Below are 21744 nucleotides of genomic sequence, written 5' to 3'. Positions count from 1 at the left end.
CCTAAGCTTGCGCTTCTCTTGATCGCCCTAGATAAGCTTAGTACGACCATTGCTGCTTTGTACGGTCGATGGTACGGACCGCCTGTCTGTACCTCGCCCTAACTCTGCACATATCGTCCAAGCTTCTCTAAATGATATCTAAGTCCCTCCCGGACTTAAACCCTATATTTGCACAGGCTTCATGATACTTCTAGACTTCTCTAAACCTTCATGAAACCTTGATAGACAATCTCTTAAGATCATGTCCCTATCTTTGCACCAGACCCAAACTACTCCATACATCTTATTTGGCTCCATTTCTTTTTTCAAGTCAACAACAGGGGTTACACTAAAAGTAACCATGGTTTAGTTAAATAACTATTATGGCGTAGCTTTATAATCTTTGGGAATGTGAGAGAGGAGAGTCATCACGAAAGAGAGTGGTCAAACCAGGGGGAGAGGAGAGACTCCATGATTAAACTCTCAAGCTTGTAACCTGTTCTATAAAATTAGTATCTCAGCTTTATATCTGTTTTGATCCGACTTGATACGTGAAACGTATCACACACGTGTCCCACATCCACAATCCCCAAAAGGTTGAATGTATGTGCGTGAGTTGAGACAGAAGGATCAAAATTCTTAAAATTGTATTGTTTCGAAGTAAATTATATGTGGAGGAAAAGAACTGACCTGTGTTGCCACAGCATTACCAGTTGCTGCACGAAACAATAGATAAAAAAAAAAATTGTTATTAGATCGACCACTCCACACAGTTCGTAATACTATCGGTTGGTCCTCTACTGCATCCATTGTTAGATCATAAACATATATTGACAAGCTTAATATGACAGCTTCATTGAAACAAATACTAATGTTTATGAAACATAGCAAAACTGGTTTGTCACAAGAACAGAGGTAATATAACTTGTAACAATGGGTGAAACAGAGCTGTAGAGGCCCATTTAAGTCCACTAAACTTGATTAGTTGATTATATAATGCAACATTTTGTTGACGTTGTTTAGGGACAACAATTGCACCCAATAGTCCATATCGAAATTGAAATCATGTCTGCATAAGCTTTAAATCATTGTAAGTGTTTGATTCAGTTCAGGTATCAACAGATTCTTGTTACAATGCATGTGAATGATTGTACGTCCTTGATAATGATAAACGAGTCAAACCGTGTTTCTTGTTGTAGAATGTATGTATATGTAGTACAAGAATGTGATTTATATGTCTGTATATTTGTTCAAATGTCTTATAAAGTAGAGCCAATGACAATAAACAAGAGACCATATCATATTGATACTTCCATAGATTTATTACAGTGTTATAGTAAACACCATTCTTCAACGAGGATCTAGTTTTGTAAACGTCACATCATTGATAGAACCTGGAATAGACCTGCTCGTGGATTGTGAGGCAAAACCACTCATGCTTGAGAAGCAAAATCCGGGCGCTCGAGGCACAGGTAAAGTGGTTTTGCTTCTCGTGAGCATCAAGATGATTGCTGGCAACATTGGACGATCTACAGGGTTTTCTTGAACGCATAAAAGTGCAATATGAATGCATCTAATAACATCGTCACTCTCATAATTCTCTTCTAATGTCGGATCCACGAGTTCTAATTGTGACCCGTTTCTCCAAAGCCTCCAAACCTAGGACAAATGTTCAAGTAAGTTCATCATATGCTTTGGCCTAATCAAACATGAAAGACTATACGCGCTTACATGTGTGACCAAGTTGCCAGCAGAATCATCAATGTGGTAGAAGCTGTTATTCCTCTTGCCACTTATAATCTCCAAAATCATAACTCCAAAGCTGTACACATCAGATTTCATGGAGAAATGGCCACACCTTGCATATTCTGGAGACATATAACCACTGCAACATAAAGAAACACCTTTTAGCTTACAAGCAACGACCAAGCAGAAATTTTAAAGTCCAAAAAGATAAGTTTTTACTATGTTCCAACGATTCTTTTTGTGTTGGCTTGAGATTGATCAGCTCCAAATATCCTCGCCATGCCAAAATCTGCGATTTTTGGGTTCATGTGGGCATCTAATAGAATGTTACTCGCTTTGAGGTCACGGTGTATGATTGTTAGACTTGAATCATGATGAAGATATAGAAGTCCTCGAGCAGTCCCTTGAATAATGCTGTACCGTCTTGTCCAATCAAGTTTGCCTTGCTTTTCAGGATCTGTACATTGCCAAAATATGAATCATTTAGCTACTAAGGAGTACTCAGAACTTGTAAGTAATGATAAACCTCACCATACCAAAGAGAAAATAGTCAAGGCTTTTGTTGGGTACAAACTCATAGACGAGTATTTTTTCTTCTCCTTCCAAACAAAACCCAAGAACTCCAACCAGATTCTTGTGCTGAAGCTTTGTCACAAGAACAGCCTCATTCTTGAACTCTTGCGCGCCCTGCCCTGATGATTTCGACAGCCTCTTCACGGCTACTTCAGTTCCACTTGGAAGCCTTCCCTACAGAAGTAAGATGAACTAACTATGATATCTGCTTACTTAAACCATGCTGTGTATCAACTTCATCACAGAGAAAGAACTTATACCCTGTAAACTTCACCAAATCCACCTTGTCCTATCAGGTTACTGTCCGAAAACTTATCAGTTGCAGTTTCGATTGTCTTAAAACAGAACTGCAATGAGCTTGTTCGGGTGATATCATCACCAGGTTCTGATTTTTTTTCTCCTGCAAACCGTGAATCTTATAATAAGCACTACCAAGAAGATAACGATGGTAGGGACAACAACTGCCACAATAGTCCCTGTCAAACTTGTTTTTCCATCTGCATAAGTCATAAATCACTGGCGAATGAGAAGAAGTTTTCCACAACATAAGGTGACTAAATCTCAGCTGTATTTCGTAAAAGCTTCCTCAAGGCATTCAATCTTTGTCTCGAATTCTGTCAACTTCGTTAGAAGAATTATCATGTTTAATCTTCCTTGCTACTGTACCTTATGTTTATTTTCCAAGAGGATGTCTAAATTCCCTCTTGCTTTTGTTGTTCTTGAAGTTGTTTTAATGAAAGTAAGTTGTGTTCCCCCCCCCCCAAAAAAAAAAAGAGAAGAAATTTACCACAGATTCTTATTACAAATCATATCAAGAAGCTTTACCTTTCCCGGTTGTAGTTGCACCATCGCTAGCAGGAGGAGTCAGAGAAGGTGGTGACGGATGCGGTGGAGGTGGTGGCAATGTGATAGTATCAAAAGCTTCAGAAAAAGAATACATCTCCCAACGGAAATAGCAACTTGGTCGGCTAACCAAACCACCTTGTTTACCGCGACAAGATGACTTATACTCAGCCACACTTTTGTTGAGACAAAACTTACAATCCCTTGAAGAAACATCAGGTGCACACTGCATCATCGTGTACATAGTTTCGAAATTTTTCAACGAAGCAGCCTCAGCTGCATAGTACTTTTGTTCAAATGATGATGATCTATTTGAAGCTGCGGCTGTCGTACGAACCATTAACTCTTCATAGACTCTATCAAACACTGTAAAATCAACATTGATATCTCCGGGATCGCAAATCACGTGAGACGGTTCCATAACGAGTGATCCAGTGAAAGAAACGTTTGAATAACGCACCATACAAAGATCTGGCCATGAATAAGCTTCTGTTTGGTTAGGACACCTCTCTAACAATCTGCCTGATGCGCCTTTGATGCAATCTGAACAAGACTCTGGTTTAGTCTCGGGGATGCACATGCCAGTGATGAAGATCCTGTTGGGAATATGACCGATCGAGGAGTTGAAGAAACCGTTGTGAGATGTGACATTAGAAGCAATAGAAGACAGGATCTGACGACGGTTTGAATGGTACGCACTATTGGGTCTAAAGTAACCATTCAAGCAGATTTGTGCAGAAACAGCATCCAAGCTTGTGAGGAAAGAACAGAAGATTAGTAAACATGAAGTCTTGAGCTTCATCCTCTCAAGATCAGAACCAAAGGCTTTGTGTTTAGATGTTAGAAATTGCAAGGCAAACCGTTTGTGGCTTTGCTATTCAGATAATCCATGGAGAAATGATGAAAAGGGGACAAGACATAGAGACGCCACCGATGAGGATGACAATCAATGCTATTATATCCACCAATAAGCAAATTGATTGTGAAATGTCTGAACATTTCTGTGATGATAAACGTCTACATCAGATTCCTTAGTGGAGTTAACAGACCAAGTTTGGAGTCAATCGCTACAATGGAGTCAAGTCAACAAATAAACTTTTTCTTGAAGAATAATCGAAATTTCAAAATTAAGTAAATATTCATTTTCAAAACATCAAGAACCAAAATTTAATTATTATCTTACAATATTAAAATGAGAATATGGTGAGTGTTTAAACTGTCCACGTCAGCACAAAAAATCTACAAATCCGAGCTTGACAAGTCAGCTGAATTCTATAACATTTCTTCAATTTGACCAGACCGGTTGAGGCTCCAGCAAATGAGGTTACCAAAAAATCTAATTCGCAGCCCAAAATAAACCCGTCAAAGTTATATTTTTCACCTTACCTGGAGACTGGAACTCAGAACAGCCAGATGCGATTCAACTTCTGTGTAATTGAAGCTCTCCACTTCTTTGATTCTTCAGTTCCTCATCAATTCCGTAACGTTCCATGTGAACTCTTCACTTCCTCCAACATCAACATATATTAAGTTACCAGCGTACATTCCTGCACTCCAGTTCCCCACACCCAGTAATGAAAACCAATTGTATCAATGGCAAGCAAAATCACAAAATCAAGCACCATAAGCTATAAGTACTGTGAAAAAACACGTAAGGTTTTTCATTATAACTCCAGTTTTTAAATTTAAATAGTGGAATATTCAACCATTAATCTCATTGTCTATGTTGTCTGCGATAAGAAAATTAGTTGTTGTCTTTTGATTTTAAGAATTATATTTCAGAAAATGGATGGAGCAATCGTTTCTTCAGAACCTCCACACCATGTCGTTATCTTATCTTGCGAGCACCATCAAGAAGAGTTTGAGAGATTTTCAATTCCTCAAAAAGACGGAGATCGTCGCGCCAAAACCGATTGGTTTTCTCTGCAGCTTCATCCCTCTTCTCGGAGGTAAATTGTTTCCAAATTTCACTACAACTCGCTCAAGTCTCCACGTTTCCAAGTTAACTTCGAAATTTCAGGTCATTTTACGAATATATGAAAACTCTGAATATATTGGATAGAGAATGAATCACTTATGTTAATAGTGTTTTTGTAGTTCTATTAATATCTTCTCATAGAAAACAATATGAGACTTATGAAGTGAATAAAGTTGGACATAATTTTACCAGGAAAGGTTTCTCTCCAACCTGACATTTTCAAAAGACAAGATACACTCAAAACACCTTCGCGGCTGAAAATCTCTTAAGGTGAACACTTTTTATAAATAAACGATCCAGAAAATTTTAATATGTTCTCTTATACTTTGGAATATAGGGAAACAAGCCGTCAGTTCTCGACCATTACTATGCCGGCTGGTAAGAAAACTTCTCGGAAGAGGAAATGTCTAAATGATGATGAATTGATAATTCCAAACAAGTAAGATATCTTTTTTGTAACCTTGGATAATATTCATCTACGGAGTTCCTTAATATGTATGTGTGTAATATATATACATTGGTTATAGTGTACAGTTATGAAGGAAATGACAGAAGACATAAGTACATTTGTCACAAAACTGAGAAAGGTTCCTCATACTGACTATTATGAGAGAAGAATCAAACGTTTTTCCGATCAATGGAAATGTATAAAACAGACATGCTTGGATATTCCCACATATATTTCAATAAACTACATATTAGCGTTTTACTTCTTCTCGGTTTCCTTTGTCTTTCATGCAAACCTTTTTGTCTGATTGTCTAATAGAGGAGAGGCAAGAAGTTGTTACTGAAAAGGTTGTGTGCAACAAGCTCAAGTTCATCACCATTGTGAAATGACTTGAACTGTTTGGTGAGTTATTTGTTTTTTGGTTGAGATATGTTAGTATTGTTATAGCTTTGTACAAACCTCATTCTCTTGATGCGTAATATTTTTCATTAAAGATAAAACTCAGCAACGCGTCTAAAATCCTTCGAATGAAGTTGGCGCATCAGTTGTCAAGGTATTCAGATTTTAAACCTAAATATGAATAATAAATTATGTGCTTATGGTTTTGTAGAGTTTGTACCTGCGTTAGAGTCCAGACCTTTTGATTCTTGCATTTCAGAATTTGGGGACAAGAGAGTAGTAGAAATCTAGCTCTTAATATACAGCTTTGGACCTCTCACCGCATCAGCACCAATCTGTTTTGTTTTGTTTTTTTTTTTTTTTGTCAACGCGCCAATCTGTTTTGTATTTTGTGTGCATTCACTTATGTGAAAAAATTCCGTAATTGATTGTTTCAGAATTCTTCCTAAAACCTCTCGATTGTTGCATTGTTTATTTCCAGGTACCTGAAATATTCATTTCCTTCACTGAAGATGGGAAGAACGTTCAAGCTGGTTGATGATCACCTGTGTCCTTGGTTTTTGGCATGGCAGGTTCATGGCCGGTTTCACGTAGACGAGCTAGAAATCTACTCTCACTTGTGTGGTTGCTTATGGTATAGATAAAAAATGTTGTAGACTTTCATTACTTATTTATGTGATGATATGAAGCTTTTTTTTGTTTGACTTTCTAGCTATTGCTTTGTCAAACCTCTCCTTTTGTTTTCTTGGCTTAGCGCTGTTTCTTCTACTGCAAAACGAGGTTATAGGAAGGATTTTGTGCTATGTAATACTGATTCATTTAATAGTTAGCTTATGTGTTACACGTTGGGTCACAAATCTTCCAACATTTTGTAACAATTTGACTATGTATTCCTACTGTCTAGCTGAAAGTTCTCTGTTTTTATCATAGCTATTGAATGTATTATAAGCATTCTTGCTTGAACAAGTTAGAGTTAATTTTTATTTCATATTTTACCTTATATGTGTATAAAAACTAAAATAAAGAAACAGACCTTACAAGAGATGATCACCTGTCCATTAATCAAAAAGATAGAAGGGGTGAAAATGTAAGATTTAGAGAAAGAAAGAATAAAAAACTTTTACCCAAGGTTAAGTTGATCATAGTATCTAGACATCAATTATATACAATAGTAATACAAAAACCCAACAAACTAAACATCAATTAATTATCAAATTTTAAAAATTTAAATAGTTGTGTATTAAATAAAAATTTATAGAATAGCATATAAATTTTAAAAATCTTCAATATTTATAAGTATAAAAAGAACACCGTTTTCAATATATATATATATATATATATAATTACATAAAAACTGTGAACGTTTGAACCAAATTGCACCAAATTTATAATGTAGAACTATTATTTTCAAAATTCCAATACAAAAAAAGCTTAAAGTAGATTCATATTACCATTCCATAAAATCCTAAATCTTTGCGATATCTTTCTGCATATCACTAAACACCAAATGCAAACACGTAAATTAAACAACTCCAAATGTTTGCCAACAAAATATCATGCATTAAAAGGCCAGTTACAGAAAATTTATGCATTGACTTCATGAAGTAAAGGCATCACTGGTTTAGACGCAATGATTGCGGATAAGTTTGGTGATGTAGATGTTGGGAGTTTGCTGCGGTTCTAAATACTATTAAATTATTTGTACGATTGGTATATCAGTTTGAAATTGGCGCATTTGTAGAATATTTATTGGGTAATTAAGATGTTAAACCGGTCTAATAATAAATTAGTAATATTAACACAATATAACACCATAAAATATCAAAACATATTATTATGATAAAATTTGAAACTTATTAATTTAATATAATTAATAAAAATATTCAATTTATTTTTATTTTCGAAAATCATTTTGTTTGGTTTATATATCTATATATGAATATATATATATATTAATTTCTAAAACATTATAGTGAATATTTTGGTTTAAAGTTTTTATAATATAAATTAGGATATTGTTAGTGAATATAAATTAAAATATAAATTTTATTTATAAACTTTATTTATAATATCTCAATTTTAGTAGTTAAATTCAAATTTTATATATACTTATAATACTTACATGTAACATACCAACAATCACAAACATTTGTGAAAACCAACTTTTAATTTTAAAATTTTGAAACGGCATAAAGCTTTTATAACATTTTTATGATTACGTAAAATACCAAGAACCGCTACCACCCACACAAATGCAACATTTGCGGGTGGTATCAGTAATACCAATAAATCCTTAAGTTTCAAAAAAAATTATGAAGTACAAAAAAATAAAAACAAAAAAGGTAAATTGTTCCTTACAAAACTAAAACTGATTTATGTCGAAATCCACTATTTACACCAATGACATTTCTTTGCACTAAATAATACTCCATCTGTTTCATATTGAAAGTAGTTATAGAAAAAAAAATTGTTTCAAAATGTAAATAGTTTTTATATTTTAGGTAATTTTTGTATTTATTGGATATAGTATGACTAATCAAATTAAATAGACTTATTTTATGATTGTCTAAATTGTATCTAATCTATATGTTAAATAATATTTTTAAAAATTAATAACTTTATTAATCTTTATGTTTTTAGGTAATATATTATGAACACAGAAGGAATATACTCTATCATGGCAACAAGAAGACAACAACAGCAATAACAATATAAAATCTTAAACTATATTCTTTTGGTTTACTTTCGTAAACATTTTCCAGCCACTATTATTTAGTACTACTTTAATATATGTTATTAACCTAATATTTTAATTTTTATAGTATATTATATAGTTTCATGCCCAAATCCTACATGGAACTAAGACTTGGAACATATCTAAATCTTTTTTTTTTTTTGAATAAAAATGTTAAATTTGATTCAAAGAAAAAATGTACTAAGCCACTTTAGCATATTAAAATTGCAAGCAAAAGACCTAATAAAGAATCAAGCTTGTACAGCTTTAATCCAAAGTTGGAAAGCACAATCAAGTCTCCTGTCTTGTGCTCTAATGGACATAATTCTGTTCTTGACCAGTCTGTCAATCATGGCAAAGAGAACTTCAGGAGATTGCGGCCTCTCACCATGCCTGCGACAGTTTCTCTCACGCCAAATCATGTAGATTGTAGCTTGAAAAACGTAACGAACAAGGAAGCTCCTGGTTCGATCCAGGTTTGGTTTCTGTATGAAGAGCACGACATCAATCCACTCTTCTGAGTAACCATTACCCATAAAAACATTCATCAGCTTGTACCATAGTGATGAGGAGTAATCGCAGCCGAAAAATAGATGGTTTCTCGTTTCCAGATGTTGCATACATAGAACACAAGTCCCATCAATCCCAGCGTTCCAGGCGACCATCCTATCTCCCGTAGTGAGCCGATTACGAATAGCTAGCCAAGTACAGAACCTGTGCTTTGGCGTAGCATGAGTGAACCAGATTCCTCTGTGCCAAGAGACCTTTTCTTTTTTAGTTCTGATGTGATTCCAAGTTTCTGCAGTAAGAAACTGATCTTTGTAAATATCTTGTTTCCCTTTCCGAAGGACAACATCTTCCTCTTCAGAACGAGATAAAGACTGGAGCTGGTTCTCAATTTGAATCAGACCCTCAGAACGATGAACTCTTCTTCTACGTTTTGTCCTCGCAGTATGCACCGTATCATGTTGCCGTATTCCCTTATCGATCTGACCCCTTGTTCCCAACATATCCATCAAGCAGCCTAAAGGAGACCACTGGTCGTACCAGAAAGATGTCCCTTTCCTATTATAAACTTCAACTTTACAGAACTCCCGAGCCAGCCCTCGAATTTTCAAAAAATTTCGCCACATCCATGAACCTTTTTGATCATTATCTTTGACAGGCCAAATAGACTCATTCTTAAGGAGTGTGGAGTGAATCCATCTGACCCAGAGTGATGATTTGTTAGGGATTAACCTCCAGAAGAGCTTTAGGATGGTAACATTGTTCATATCTTTTAGTGAACGGAGACCAAGCCCACCTTCTTCTCTAGGGCGACAAACCTCTTCCCAACACAATTTTGCTTTCCGAGGGTTAAGCTCGCTACCTGACCATAGGAAGGCCGAACAGATCTTGTCGATTTCTCGAATACACGCCTTCGGTAGACGAAAAGCTGATAACCAGAAACTGGAGATGCTCCATAGAACTGAGCCAAGAAGCTCAAGTCTACCGGCATAAGATAAGTACCGGTTTTTCCAGGATCCTATTCGCGTTCTTATTGTCTCGATGAGAGGCTGGTAATCAGTAGTATTCATACTTTTGGTGGTTAGTGGTAAGCCCAAGTAGCGCACCGGAAGTTTATCTGTTTTGTAATGAAATTTATTCTCCAGCTCCATCTGGATGTCTTCTGTTACCCCTCCCAGGTATATGGTCGACTTTTCCGTACTAATTCTCAGGCCTGAGTATTTTGCAAACTTTTCAAACATGTCAATTATTCCTTCTACAGATCGCACTTTCCTATATGTGACTACCATAAGATCATCTGCAAACGTCAGGTGGGTCAGATTTAGACTTTTGTAGCGAGGATGATAGGCAAAATTTTGAGTGCTTGCCGCCTTGTCTAGAAATTTAGATAGAACATCCTGTTATGACGAACAGGTACAGAGAAAGAGAGCATCCATGTCGAAGTATCCTCTTGCTCTGGAAATAACCAAACAGCTCGCCTTGAACATATCTAAATCTCTTTGTACATGTCCATATCTACCTACTTGAATCAACACATATGTATATAGAAACCAAACTTTTTATTCAAAAAGGGATAATAGTCTTCACATGAACTGAACCAGCATATCCTTTCATAGTCACACATTTAAACCAGATCTGTTTCTTTAAAAAAATATAAATTTCAAATTTACGTAAATATTCATTTTCAAAACATCAAAAACTCAATTTTTTTTTTAACTAAATCTTTAAGCATGAGGGCAACGCTAATAAATCATGCCCAAATCCTACATGGAACTAGGACTTGGAGCACATATATGTCTTCACAGCTGAACTTTTTACTCAAATGAAAGGATAATATTTGTCTTCACAGCTGAACTTTTTATTCAAATGAAAGGATAATATTTGTCTTCACAGCTGAACCAGCATATCCTTACATAGTCCCACATTTAAACCAGATCTCTTTTCTTTAGGACTGTACTTTGCAAATAAATCTATAATTCTTCTTCACCAGTTAGACTCAAACTAAACTCCCACAGTTTCTTGGCCAAATCTGTGTCTTTACCCTGAGAATTCGGGCTAGATATGTTGTTGTCCATCAAGTATTCCCCACTCACTCCCTTCGCTTGCGGGTGCAACGCTGCGTAACATGTAGTTGCGGCTCCCTGAGATAGGTTGAGAATGGTGATGAATTTGGAAGTAAATTACATATGGAGAAATAAAATAAAATAAAAACCTACCTGTGGGCTACTTTTAAGCACATACTTGCCCACAGCGTTGCCAAGTGCTGCATCAAACACGAGAAAAAAGAAAAGAGAAAGCCGTTGTTAGATTCACCACTCCACAGTTCATGACACTAGCGGTTGGTCCTCTAATGCATTCATTGACAAGCTTAATATGGTAAGCAAAAGGTCATCTTATACTAGTTTATACATAGAACATCACCTAGGATATAATTCACAGGGCAGGCTTAGAATTTTATTATTACAATCAGATGTGTATCCAGTGCCAAATTTAAGAAGAATGAGCCAAAGAACTTTTACTATTTATGAAGCTGTGGTAGCGCAAAAGATTGGTCATGATGGATCCGGGATGAAGTGAATTGACAGTGATATTCACACCTTGTTCCTGTTTTTAAAGCAAAACCAACACAGAACCGACAAAACTCAACTCATTTCTTTAAAAAATTTGGAACTGATAAAAAGACAAAAAACACTAGTGTACCTTGAACTGCCTAGCGAGCTCAGTTGCGTGCAATATGTTACAGAGCTTTGACTGACCATACGCTTGCAAAGTGTTGTAACTGCAAATGACACAATGAGAGCGATAAGAGTCTGTTATTAGTATGAACAATACTATCCCCTAACTAGTAACAATCACCTTGCTTCGTCATTTATTTTGTCGAATCGAATCCCTTCCCGGTAAGCATATCGATGACCTTCCGATGAGAGAATGACAATTCTTCCTTCAGTATTGCTTTCATTAGCTGTTTTCTTCATCGTATCAAGAAGAAGGTTCGTCAACAGAAAATGACCTGACACAGAAAATGTTCCCCATCTTATGTTTATACAATAAGACAAAGATGCAAAAATGAAGGATCACAAGTTTTTTTTTGGTTTCTGGGTAAACATACCCAAATGATTGGTTGCAAACTGTAACTCAATGTTGTCGCTTGAGAGCGTGTAGGGACATGCCATGATCCCTGCGTTATTACTTCAAGAACAAGAACATAGATTAGCTTAAACTATACACACTAGTTCAAAAGCAAGTAATGATATTATAAAAATTTTACATGAGAAGATTCAATGGAAGGTCCAAGGACTTGAATTCTGATGCAAAACTCCTGACGGAAGCCATTGAGCTAAGATCTAACTTCATAACATCAATCTTAGCTTGAGGTGTGTCCTTAAGTATCTTTTCTCTGACTTGATTACCAGAATCTGTGTTTCTCACAGCCATTACGACATGAACACCACGAAGAGCAAGAACACGCGTAGTCTCTTCTCCAATACCACTTGATGCTCCTGTAAACAGTAAAGTTCGATCCTTTATTCAGTTAACTAGATACCCATAAAGACTTAATCGCTGAATCAGTTAAAAAGCAGGATCAAATTCAAAACCAAGAACTGAAACGAACACAGATCATAGAGAAGTTGATGAAGAAAGGACCTGTGATGATTGCGGTGAGAGCAGTACCGTCGATTCCATGAGTGACTTGTTCAGCTGTGGAGTGAGCTGAGAAGCCAGATGCTCCTTTCCACCAAAAAGGCCACATTTTTTTATTCTTCTTACTGATTGATTTTCCTTGGCGAAATTGAAAAAGTTCACAAACACACACACACACCTCAGTGTCGTCTCGGAAGAGAGCTCTTTGCAGAGATTCTCAGATCAACGCAAATAGCAGCTTCCTCTATCCTATTGCTTTAGATTTTATTGCCCTAGAATTTTGTTACCAGGTTAATGAGATTTAATTATTTACTTGTAATTTTTCTAAACCCAAAACATATAAGTCCTCTAGATATTTTGCTTTCTTAAACCAAAGAAACATAAAGGAAAAAAAAATCTGTAAGTTTAAAAAATCTTTGGAGTATGATTGGAAGATATTTTACTTTAACAAAAATTAGATTTTGATCATTTTTAATTAAATATGCAAGAATCTATATAAAATGTAATTTTAAATATTGAACATAAATATTTCGGTTCACTTCTATAGAACATTCAGCATCCACATAAACCGGCAAACCGAATTAACCAACCCAAAATAACAACCCGCAGGTATACATACATCTATGCATTCACGTGAACATTTGTTTGGGTTATGTTAAAACCTTTGTTTGGGTTATTAATCCAAACAATCCAACAAAAAAAACAAGAAATAGCATGAAAAGTAGCTTTTCGACGTGTAATCTTACGGCAGAAATATTAAGACACAAAGATGAACGGTAAGCTAACCGAATAAAGAAAGAGAAAAACTCTCTTTGTGTATACTAGAGCAAAAACAAGTCTTTAGAGGTTTTTAAAATCCTCGCAAGAGAAAAACATTGACCATGTTTCATTTAATCCTTAAAGGAACAGAGATTTGGCACAAAAAAAAAGGGGGCAGGAAGGCTGTGATGTGAAAGATCCAGAGATCACTTTCATTCAATGCAGAATTGGGACCAAAAAAGAAGAAAGCAACTCAACGCTGTGGCCTGGGCCGAGAGCTTCCAAACGGGGACCGGCGTTCTTCACCACTTCGCCAAGCATCACTACCACTTGGGCGATCACTGCTGCTACCACTGGTCCACTTGTCAGACCTCTGAGGCGGTCCACGGCTGGTCCAGCTATCAGATTCTGCAGCTGGTCGTGTGGGCGTTGGAGCTGCTGGACCTGAGGCCTCAGCTGTCTGACGCTTCCACTTAGGAACATATTTACCGGAACCAGATGATGGCGCCACTGCTGGTGGTGCAGCAGCAGGAGCAACTGTAGGCTCTGCAGGGCGAGCAGGTGGTGCATCAGTTCCCTTCAACACCTCTTCACGCCTCCGCTTCTCTTTCTCCTCCAGCTCGAGTTCTCTCTGTCTTTGCTTTTCAGCAATTTCATCCAACTTGGCTTTGCGTTCAGCTTGTTCCTTCTTGCGTTTCTCAGCTTCTATACAAGAGTTAAACAAGAACAGAAACAAAACAGGAAGGGGGTTATATTAGAAAAACTCAAACATCGATGTAAACTGATGTGAATTTGTGGAAGCATATCTCACCTTCACGCTTGCGAGCTTCCTCTTCTTCCTGCAGCTTTCTTATTCTTTCCTCTTCACATGTCAAATAATACATCTGCTTCCTCTTGATATCCCTTTCTTGCTTCCTTGCTCGAATTATTTGGCTGATGCGCTCCTCTCTCTCTGTCTTTATTCTGTCAAACTCTGCTTGACGACGACTAATCACTTCCTCTTGAAATTTTTCCTGGACACAGTTTTGATTATGAGTACGCTTACACAGAAAATCATATCAAGAGATGAAGATTCAGAGAAACAACTTGACATTTTATAACTGACCTTAAAATCCAACATTCTGGACAATCTGCTCTTCTCCTTCAAGTCACTCTCATGACGCTCTCTACTGAGTTCAACTTCACGCTGATAAAAAGAAGAGTGTTTATGGACCTCATACACTTCAACTCAAAACCGAGTTAAAAGAAATGAAATGTTTTACCTGTTGCTCGCGTTCATAAAACTCTCTTTCCTCTACCAGTCTTCGCTGATATGCAGCTTCAATCACTGGAGCAGCCTCTTCTCTCTTTGCTCGTTCTAAGTAATCCATAGTCTTAGCAAGTTTTTGGAGTTTTTTCTCCATTTCCTGCCTTTCCTTGACCTGCTCAGTCAAGGCCATCTGCATCACATTTTGCTTTGTCACCTTCTCCTACATTTTATTTGAAACAATATTAGTTAAACCCAGGGAGCTATAACATCTTACATATTGTGTTAATAAGCTTACCCCATCTAAAAGTGTCTTCTTCTTCCCCTTTTTCATGCGTTTCTCTGTGTCCTCCAGCAACGCCTGAGCTTCTTCAAGCTCCTTCTGCTCTATCTCCCTCAGAATTCTTTGTTTCCTTCTCTCCTGAAGCTCTGCCGCAAGCCTCTTCTGTTCTGCTTCCTCGGTTAGCTTCTGAAGTTTAAGCCGTTTCTGTTCCTCTTCACGTTCCTTCAAAAGTAAAAATCAAATCAAAGAATGAGTATCAAACGAATGACACAACGTTGATGGAGAAGTATGAAAAGCAGCCCGGAAAGAAAACACACTACCATTTCTAGTTGCTGGCGCTCTTGATCCTCCTTCCTCTTTTCAATGATTGATTTCCGAGCAAGCAGTCTTTTGTGCTCCTTCTCAACAGTATCTGCTAGATTTGGTACAATGCCACCTAGCTTTGATGCTTTACTTGGAACAGGATACAGCATAGCTCTTACTTTGTTCAAGGACTCGGCAAAAACAGCCAGGTGATCCTTCAGTCCATCAGACTCAATACCCTAATAGGAAAGCAGATGACTAAACTTAGTATCTACAGTAGGGTCCAAAGTTAATTTATACCACTCAGTGATGGGCATGATATAAGCAGTGTTGAACTAAAGCATCAACAGAGGCTTACCAAATTTCCAAAAATTACAACACCCTTCATGTGATCAACTTTCATGGCAACAAAGTTGTTCTTCACAGCATCAACAGATATCTTCTCTACCACTGAGAACTCGAAGAAGGGTACCAACTGAGACAGACTCTCAATTCTTATAGTCTGATATATCTTAGACACCTGGAAAAATAATCACAACAGACTTTTTTTACATAAACGGGAGAAACCACCGGATAAAAGGGCTGAGATTATGTTGTAATGATTTACCTGTTGAAGTAGCCTCAGAGTTGCCAGCTTCTCCAAAGAAGGAACATATTGGGAGAGCTGCACTTCGGGTAAAGACGGAGCTGACGACAGCTTCCCACCAGACTTGGATATTTTTTCCAGTAAAGGCTGAATCTTGGAGCCAAGGTCAAGTGGGTGAAACTCATGCTCCAAAACATGGAAGAGATCTTTCCCCTCCTGAGAGGCACAGCTCAAAACGCCTCTTGAAACCTAATTGTGCAAAAAACATGGAAATCAGATGCCTGCAAGGCGATGATACATATAATAATCAACTGTGATGTGGCTACTAGAGACTCACCAGCTCAGACAGAAGAGCTGACCTTGAAAGCTGTGTAAGAAATATATGGAATTAGAAATAACATATTAGAAACATATATATAACAATAAAGTAAGATCAGATCCTATGTTACCATATCTCTGCCCTCGAATTTAGGTTCAAGATTGAATCCAATGAGGTTGGCCATCCTCAAATTGCGTTCCTTCTCATTTTCAAGTTCCATATGGGAAGCACTCTGAGCCCGATCAAACGGTGGCACAGATAACGCCGCCAAAACAACAGATGATGCTATTAGCTGCAAATCCTTTTGGCTCAAGTTCTTGTTGAAATTTTTCTGCAGACTGAACAGCTTGAACCACGCATACGCATGGTAAAGTTGGCTAGAAGAAATCCAGAAGATCTCGGTCAATTTGGAGTAATAGACCATCAACAAAGATGACTTGGGCGTTTTCTTAACCATGCACATTAGTCCATATATATCTTCAACAGAACGGAAAGCTTCCTGGCAAAACAAAAGATACATCAAGAAAGAGGAGACACAATAAGGTGCAAGTGGAAACAAAACACACACCTGCCAAAGTCCAAGCTCAGTAGCGACTTTCAACTGATCAAACCTTGTGTCAAGGTAAAGCTGCAAGCTCTCGGGTGCTGATAAGTCAGGCCTGTCCCTTTGGTCTCTGTATTTGTTCAGGTTTGCCAAATGGTTTCTGATAATTTCACAAAGCCTACGGAACTCTGTTGTTCGCTTGTACTGCTTACAGAACTGGAACGCTTTATGTGCAGTCATCTACAAGAAAATAGAGCTTAATCAACTAAAGATGAGAGGAAAGTTAAAAAGCTTATCTAAAGCTAATACTAACCGCGTAAAGTGCTTCCAGCTTTGAGTTGTTCCTCAGTATCTCAAGCACTGTTCTGTAAGTCTCCCACAGAAACTTGAACCAGGGAGTGACCAACTCACGGTCGGATCTATCTTTCCCTTTCTCCCCACTGACAATACTCAGCTGCAGATCCTCAGGCTTTCGGTCAGCTTCAAGGTCATCGACATCAAGAGCCTCGTCGAGGGCATCGGCCTGAGAGCGAGCCTGCTCAGCCTTCTCGGTAGAAAGGTGTAGGAAGTGCTTGATCACTTCCTCCAAGGAGCTCACATTCACTTGCTGGCAAACAATACGGTACTGAATCAACCCATCCTTGGCGAAACGACCCCTCTTCAAGTCGACACAGAGATCCAGGTACTTGAACATGATCTTCTCAAGAGGTTTCTGCCACGCTCTGTATCTCTTGGAGGTGATGAGATCGTGAAGTGCCTGGAGGGCATCTTGTTTCTGTCCAACGTTGATCAACTCTGCAAACAAATGTCAATCTCAAACACGCTAAAACCAAATCTATGGGCATGTGATTCGTGAACTTACCATCAGCACGCTTCAGTGCGTTCTCAGGTTTGGCAAAATTCGCCATGTTTCAGACGAACAAGCTTGACACCAAGTCGATACTCTTAAATTTGCCTGAAAAAATCAATAAGGATGAAACTCGATTTGGTTAAAACCTATCCGATACAGAAACCCTAATTTTCTTGCGACAGAAAATCTCGCCCACACCCCTAAATTAATCTCTTATAATCAACAAAAACAAGAGATTCGATTAACTGATGAAAATTCAGAGAAAGTGAGTTCGGTGAGATCCGATGGCAATAGCAGAGAGATCCAATCACTCTGTTTTTTTTTTGAGGCAGAGACGAGAAATTTACCACTAACCTGGTCGCCGTGAAACAAGAGTGGTGAGAGAGAAAAAAAAAAAGGGAGATGGGGAGAGACTAGGGTTTCTGGTATTAATATGATTGTTGTAAATATGTATTACCAATATTTGCAGATAACACCACAATCTTTAATAGTTTCGGATACTCTTCGTTTTATCTTCTTAGGATCGTTAAGAACCCAATTATGTAAGCACTAGGTGTTATACAATTGAGCGAGGCCAACAGTTTTTCCTTTTATTTTGAGAACACAATAAAAATAAAAATAAAAATAAAAAAAAAAATTATAAAGTTATATTTAAATTTTATAGATTTAATTTTCATGTATCAGAGAATCATTTACAATCACATATATATGTTTTTGCCGACTAAATTTCATTCATTCAAACCAAAATTACAAAGTTATTACAAAACTGTAAGAACAAATCTTTTCATTAGCTGATATTATTTCCATTTATTGGAAACGATTCAAAAATCGTTCGTTCCACTACTATACGATGGGCGTATAGGTATTGCATATATTGTATTCATTTTTGTTGATCTCCATATCGCATAGATAATGTCCATTTCGACGCTTGGTTTTCTGAAGTCACTGATACAAACTAGGTAATTATCCGCGCTACCCGGCAAGATTTTACTTTTTTTTTTTAATCAAATAATTTATTTTTTAATTTAATTTAATTTATATTTTGAAACTATAACATAATATTTCAAATAGTAGCTACTTTAGTATAAATATTTTACAAATTAGTTTTCTTGTATTTTAGATAGATAACATTTCATTTATTTTTACAGAATTTATAATATTTTTAATATAAATAAATATTTTTTGTTTATTTTTCATTAGTTCAAAATTTTTTTTGTACAATAGTATTATCATTTATGTTTTTGTACTTTTAATTTTAAAATAAAATATATTAATTGAAATGCAAAACACATTAAAATAAATATCAAAACTCAGATACAGAGAAGGTGTTTATTTTATTTATACGGTTTTTAATTTTATCAACAACAATAAATTTATTAAATTATTATATAGTTTCTTAATTATTATTTTATTACATAAAATTCTTTAAAAAATCTCTATTTATATTTTACTTTGTTGTATAAATTGTTCCCATTACCATATTCTATTCATTCTCTCTTCACAAATTTTCTATAATAATTATTTGGCTCTCTTTTGATATTTTGTTGTTTTGTTTTGTATTTTCTTTAGTTGAAGTTCCTTTTCTGTCTTTTGCTTGAAGTTTTATCGGCATATTGCTCTTATTTACGTCATCACGAAAATCATATTGTTCTTATGCAGATATGCCGATAAAACTTTCGTATCATCTTTGGTATCAAATGTATGATTCACGGTAAGCCTTTTTTCAAAGAAAAAAAGTATGATTCACAATCGTGCAAGCCTGTATATTATCAGGGGACACTCACGAAGTACTATAAAATATAATATAGTAACAACTATGTTTCATCCATCTCAAACCAACTTTTTGATAAATTAAATTCACATTATATATTATTTGGGTAGAAAAATTATCTCATTTTGTTGCAATTATTAGAGATTGAACTCTAAACCGAATAATGAAAAACGACTAATTATCTAAAGAAAGTAAAGTTTTCGCAAGATTCATTTTACACATAACATGGTAAAGAGAAGCAAAACTCAAATGTAATTTTACCCTCTGGAAAAGAGAACTCTTCGATGTTGTCATCATCATCTCGATACTCCTTGTCATGAGTACAATCTCTTGTTTTTCCAGATCAAGAACTGATCTGAGAGGACTAATATTATACCTTCAAAAATAAGAAGTCCTTGATGATCAGCTTGGTGAGTGATAGCACCGGATATACAATTGCATGCACCACAGCTAACCAAATTAAACTTTATGGTTTTGTAAGCTGCACGTTTGGTTTTGGCTTTACAAGTATTGCAAGAAAACTTGAACCATTACAAGTATTACATCCACTAAACCATAAAAGAAGAGTCAAAAGAGGTTTTACCTCGAGCAAGACGTGATTTCAAAACCCGTAAGGTCATCAAGGAAGAAAAATCTACTAAACCATAAAATAAGAGTCAATAGAGGTTTTACCTCGAGCAAGACGTGATTTCAAAACCCGTAAGGTCATCAAAGAAGAAAAATCTGGAGAACACCAATTGAAAAAATAAAGAATTAAGTACATTTGAGATCAAGCGATTTGAAATTTGAGAGGGGAACAAAGCCGACACTCACAGTATGAGCGCAACAACAGTAGCTGCTACATTCCACAAGATAAATTTAAAAGAATCTACGGCAGATCACTGTAAACCAGCATAATCCGGAATCCAAACAATGAAACTTCTGTTATGAGAACATAAGTATAAAGTCTTAAAAACATAATGAAGGTAGTTGAAAAAAAAACATAATGAAGTATCCTAAGGAATATACCTTGACATTCTTCTTATAACTTTTACCTTTTTATTACTACGAAGACTGCATCTTAGACCCTCCAACACAATTTCACTTTCAGCGGTGCAGAATAATGGTTGGTGGATGAATCTTGGACCCTCGTTGTCAATCATATTGTTGCATCGATCAGTGAAAAATAAGATTACTTAGCATTAATTATTAAATATATATTAGTTGACCAAATATTAGGCATTTATTTCTAGACTCACAGACATTATGTACCATCGACTATGATATGTATATGAGAGAAGTGGATCCGAAAACTTTGGAATCACAGCGGAAGTTACAAAATATTTATTTTATCAACTGGTAGTGTTTTTTTGGTGCAAGATAGAACTGATAGTAGTTACACGGTAGTTTATATATATTTAAAAGTAGATTTAGTGGCAAAAAACATGGAGTAATAGAAATAATAGTTGGACAGAACCTTTTATCAATAGGTCATAGTATTGATTTAATAGTATTGATTAGTGGCAAAAAACATGGAGTAATAGAAATAATAGTTGGACAGAACCTTTTATCAATAGGTCATAGTATTGATTTAATAGTATTGATTGATGCATCACTAACTGATTCATTAATATAAAAACACAATTATTTTATATCTCAAGATGATACGTTCTAACTTTAGTGATAAGATTCCAAAAAAGGCCACCAATATGGTTTGCCACCACAATTGGAATGTCTCACTCATACTCCACAATCGCGTTATGTAACAATCATCAAAGCTCTGAGAAAACGCAAACCAAATCCGAGAATCTATAGCCAAATATTGCATAGTCATAGCTAAGTTCAAGCGAAGCTTTGATCCGAAACACCGAAATGGTACCAACTAGGCCTGGGCATTCGGATTCGGATCGGGTATTTCCGTTACGGGTAAACCCTGCTAAGTCTCATTCTAATATTTTATAAGTACGAGTCGGGTTCAGTTCTAATTTGTAATACATCCTAAAACCAATAAAGTAATCATATATCGTTCGGATTTCGGATATATCCAAAGTAAAAGACAAAATATAAAATCAAAACATAAAGAAAATCACTTAAATTTAATAGAAATTAATCCAACACACATCAAAATGATAAAATAACAATTAAATGTTAAATCAAACATAAAAACAAACATCATTTGTAAACAATATGCATTACCTTGTAAAGAGAGTAGACTTTTTATTTAAGCAAACAAATTTATAAAATACTTATTTATA

At 36.0% G+C, this 21744-nt stretch overlaps 2 protein-coding genes, 1 long non-coding RNA gene and 1 pseudogene across 6 annotated transcripts; 1 reads left to right on the top strand and 3 right to left on the bottom strand.

The window, feature by feature from the left end:
- Window positions 1-1141: 1141 nt before the first annotated feature.
- On the bottom strand, window positions 1142-4134 carry LOC106446293 (annotated as a pseudogene).
- A 237-nt stretch (window positions 4135-4371) lies between these two features.
- On the top strand, window positions 4372-6807 carry LOC125592912. Its single transcript, XR_007328653.1, has 3 exons — window positions 4372-5969; window positions 6062-6120; window positions 6448-6807. It is a non-coding gene; the product is annotated as an uncharacterized LOC125592912 (long non-coding RNA).
- A 1177-nt stretch (window positions 6808-7984) lies between these two features.
- On the bottom strand, window positions 7985-13148 carry LOC106446291 (short-chain dehydrogenase TIC 32, chloroplastic). Of its 2 annotated transcripts, XM_013887990.3 has the most exons (8): window positions 12853-13148; window positions 12476-12707; window positions 12317-12396; window positions 12064-12217; window positions 11908-11986; window positions 11727-11811; window positions 11424-11470; window positions 11044-11348 (listed from the first exon to the last, which is right to left on the bottom strand). In XM_013887990.3, exons 1-8 carry the CDS (start codon window positions 12956-12958, stop codon window positions 11178-11180), a joined length of 954 nt encoding a protein of 317 aa, XP_013743444.2. In that variant the 5' UTR covers window positions 12959-13148; the 3' UTR covers window positions 11044-11177. The 2 variants fall into 2 exon arrangements, with proteins under 2 accessions (XP_048625806.1, XP_013743444.2); XM_048769849.1 differs by lacking the exons at window positions 11727-11811; window positions 11908-11986; window positions 12064-12217; ... (1 more) ...; window positions 12476-12707; window positions 12853-13148 and having other exon boundaries at window positions 7985-11348; window positions 11424-11700.
- A 471-nt stretch (window positions 13149-13619) lies between these two features.
- On the bottom strand, window positions 13620-18192 carry LOC106446290 (eukaryotic translation initiation factor 3 subunit A). 3 transcript variants are annotated; one of them, XM_013887989.3, is made up of 14 exons: window positions 18094-18192; window positions 17752-17844; window positions 17203-17684; window positions 16914-17129; window positions 16476-16844; window positions 16364-16393; window positions 16048-16275; window positions 15799-15960; window positions 15458-15679; window positions 15153-15359; window positions 14871-15077; window positions 14714-14794; window positions 14420-14621; window positions 13620-14313 (listed from the first exon to the last, which is right to left on the bottom strand). In XM_013887989.3, the coding sequence occupies exons 2-14, from the start codon at window positions 17795-17797 to the stop codon at window positions 13862-13864; spliced, it is 2904 nt and encodes a 967-aa protein (XP_013743443.1). In that variant the 5' UTR covers window positions 17798-17844; window positions 18094-18192; the 3' UTR covers window positions 13620-13861. The 3 variants fall into 3 exon arrangements, with proteins under 3 accessions (XP_013743443.1, XP_013743442.1, XP_048625801.1); XM_013887988.3 differs by having other exon boundaries at window positions 18087-18181; XM_048769844.1 differs by lacking the exon at window positions 18094-18192 and adding an exon at window positions 17986-18004.
- Between the last annotated feature and the right edge of the window lie 3552 nt (window positions 18193-21744).

The sequence above is a fragment of the Brassica napus genome, chromosome C9 (genome assembly GCF_020379485.1).
Source record: "Brassica napus cultivar Da-Ae chromosome C9, Da-Ae, whole genome shotgun sequence".
Classification (NCBI taxonomy): domain Eukaryota; kingdom Viridiplantae; phylum Streptophyta; class Magnoliopsida; order Brassicales; family Brassicaceae; genus Brassica; species Brassica napus.
Note: the sequence above shows the minus strand (reverse complement) of the source record. Positions and strands in the feature narration are given on the sequence as shown.

Bases quoted from the DNA above. Each gene is read 5' to 3' on its own strand.
- LOC106446291 (XM_048769849.1), bottom strand. From the start codon at position 10,496: ATGGTAGTCACATATAGGAAAGTGCGATCTGTAGAAGGAATAATTGAC.
- LOC106446290 (XM_013887989.3), bottom strand. From the start codon at position 17,797: ATGGCGAATTTTGCCAAACCTGAGAACGCACTGAAGCGTGCTGATG. The intron at 17,130-17,202 runs GTTAGTATTAGC...ATTTTCTTGTAG, and splicing joins AGCTGGAAGCACTTTACGCG to ATGACTGCACATAAAGCGTT. The intron at 14,795-14,870 runs GTAAAACATTTC...TCTTTTTATCAG, and splicing joins TTTATGAACGCGAGCAACAG to CGTGAAGTTGAACTCAGTAG.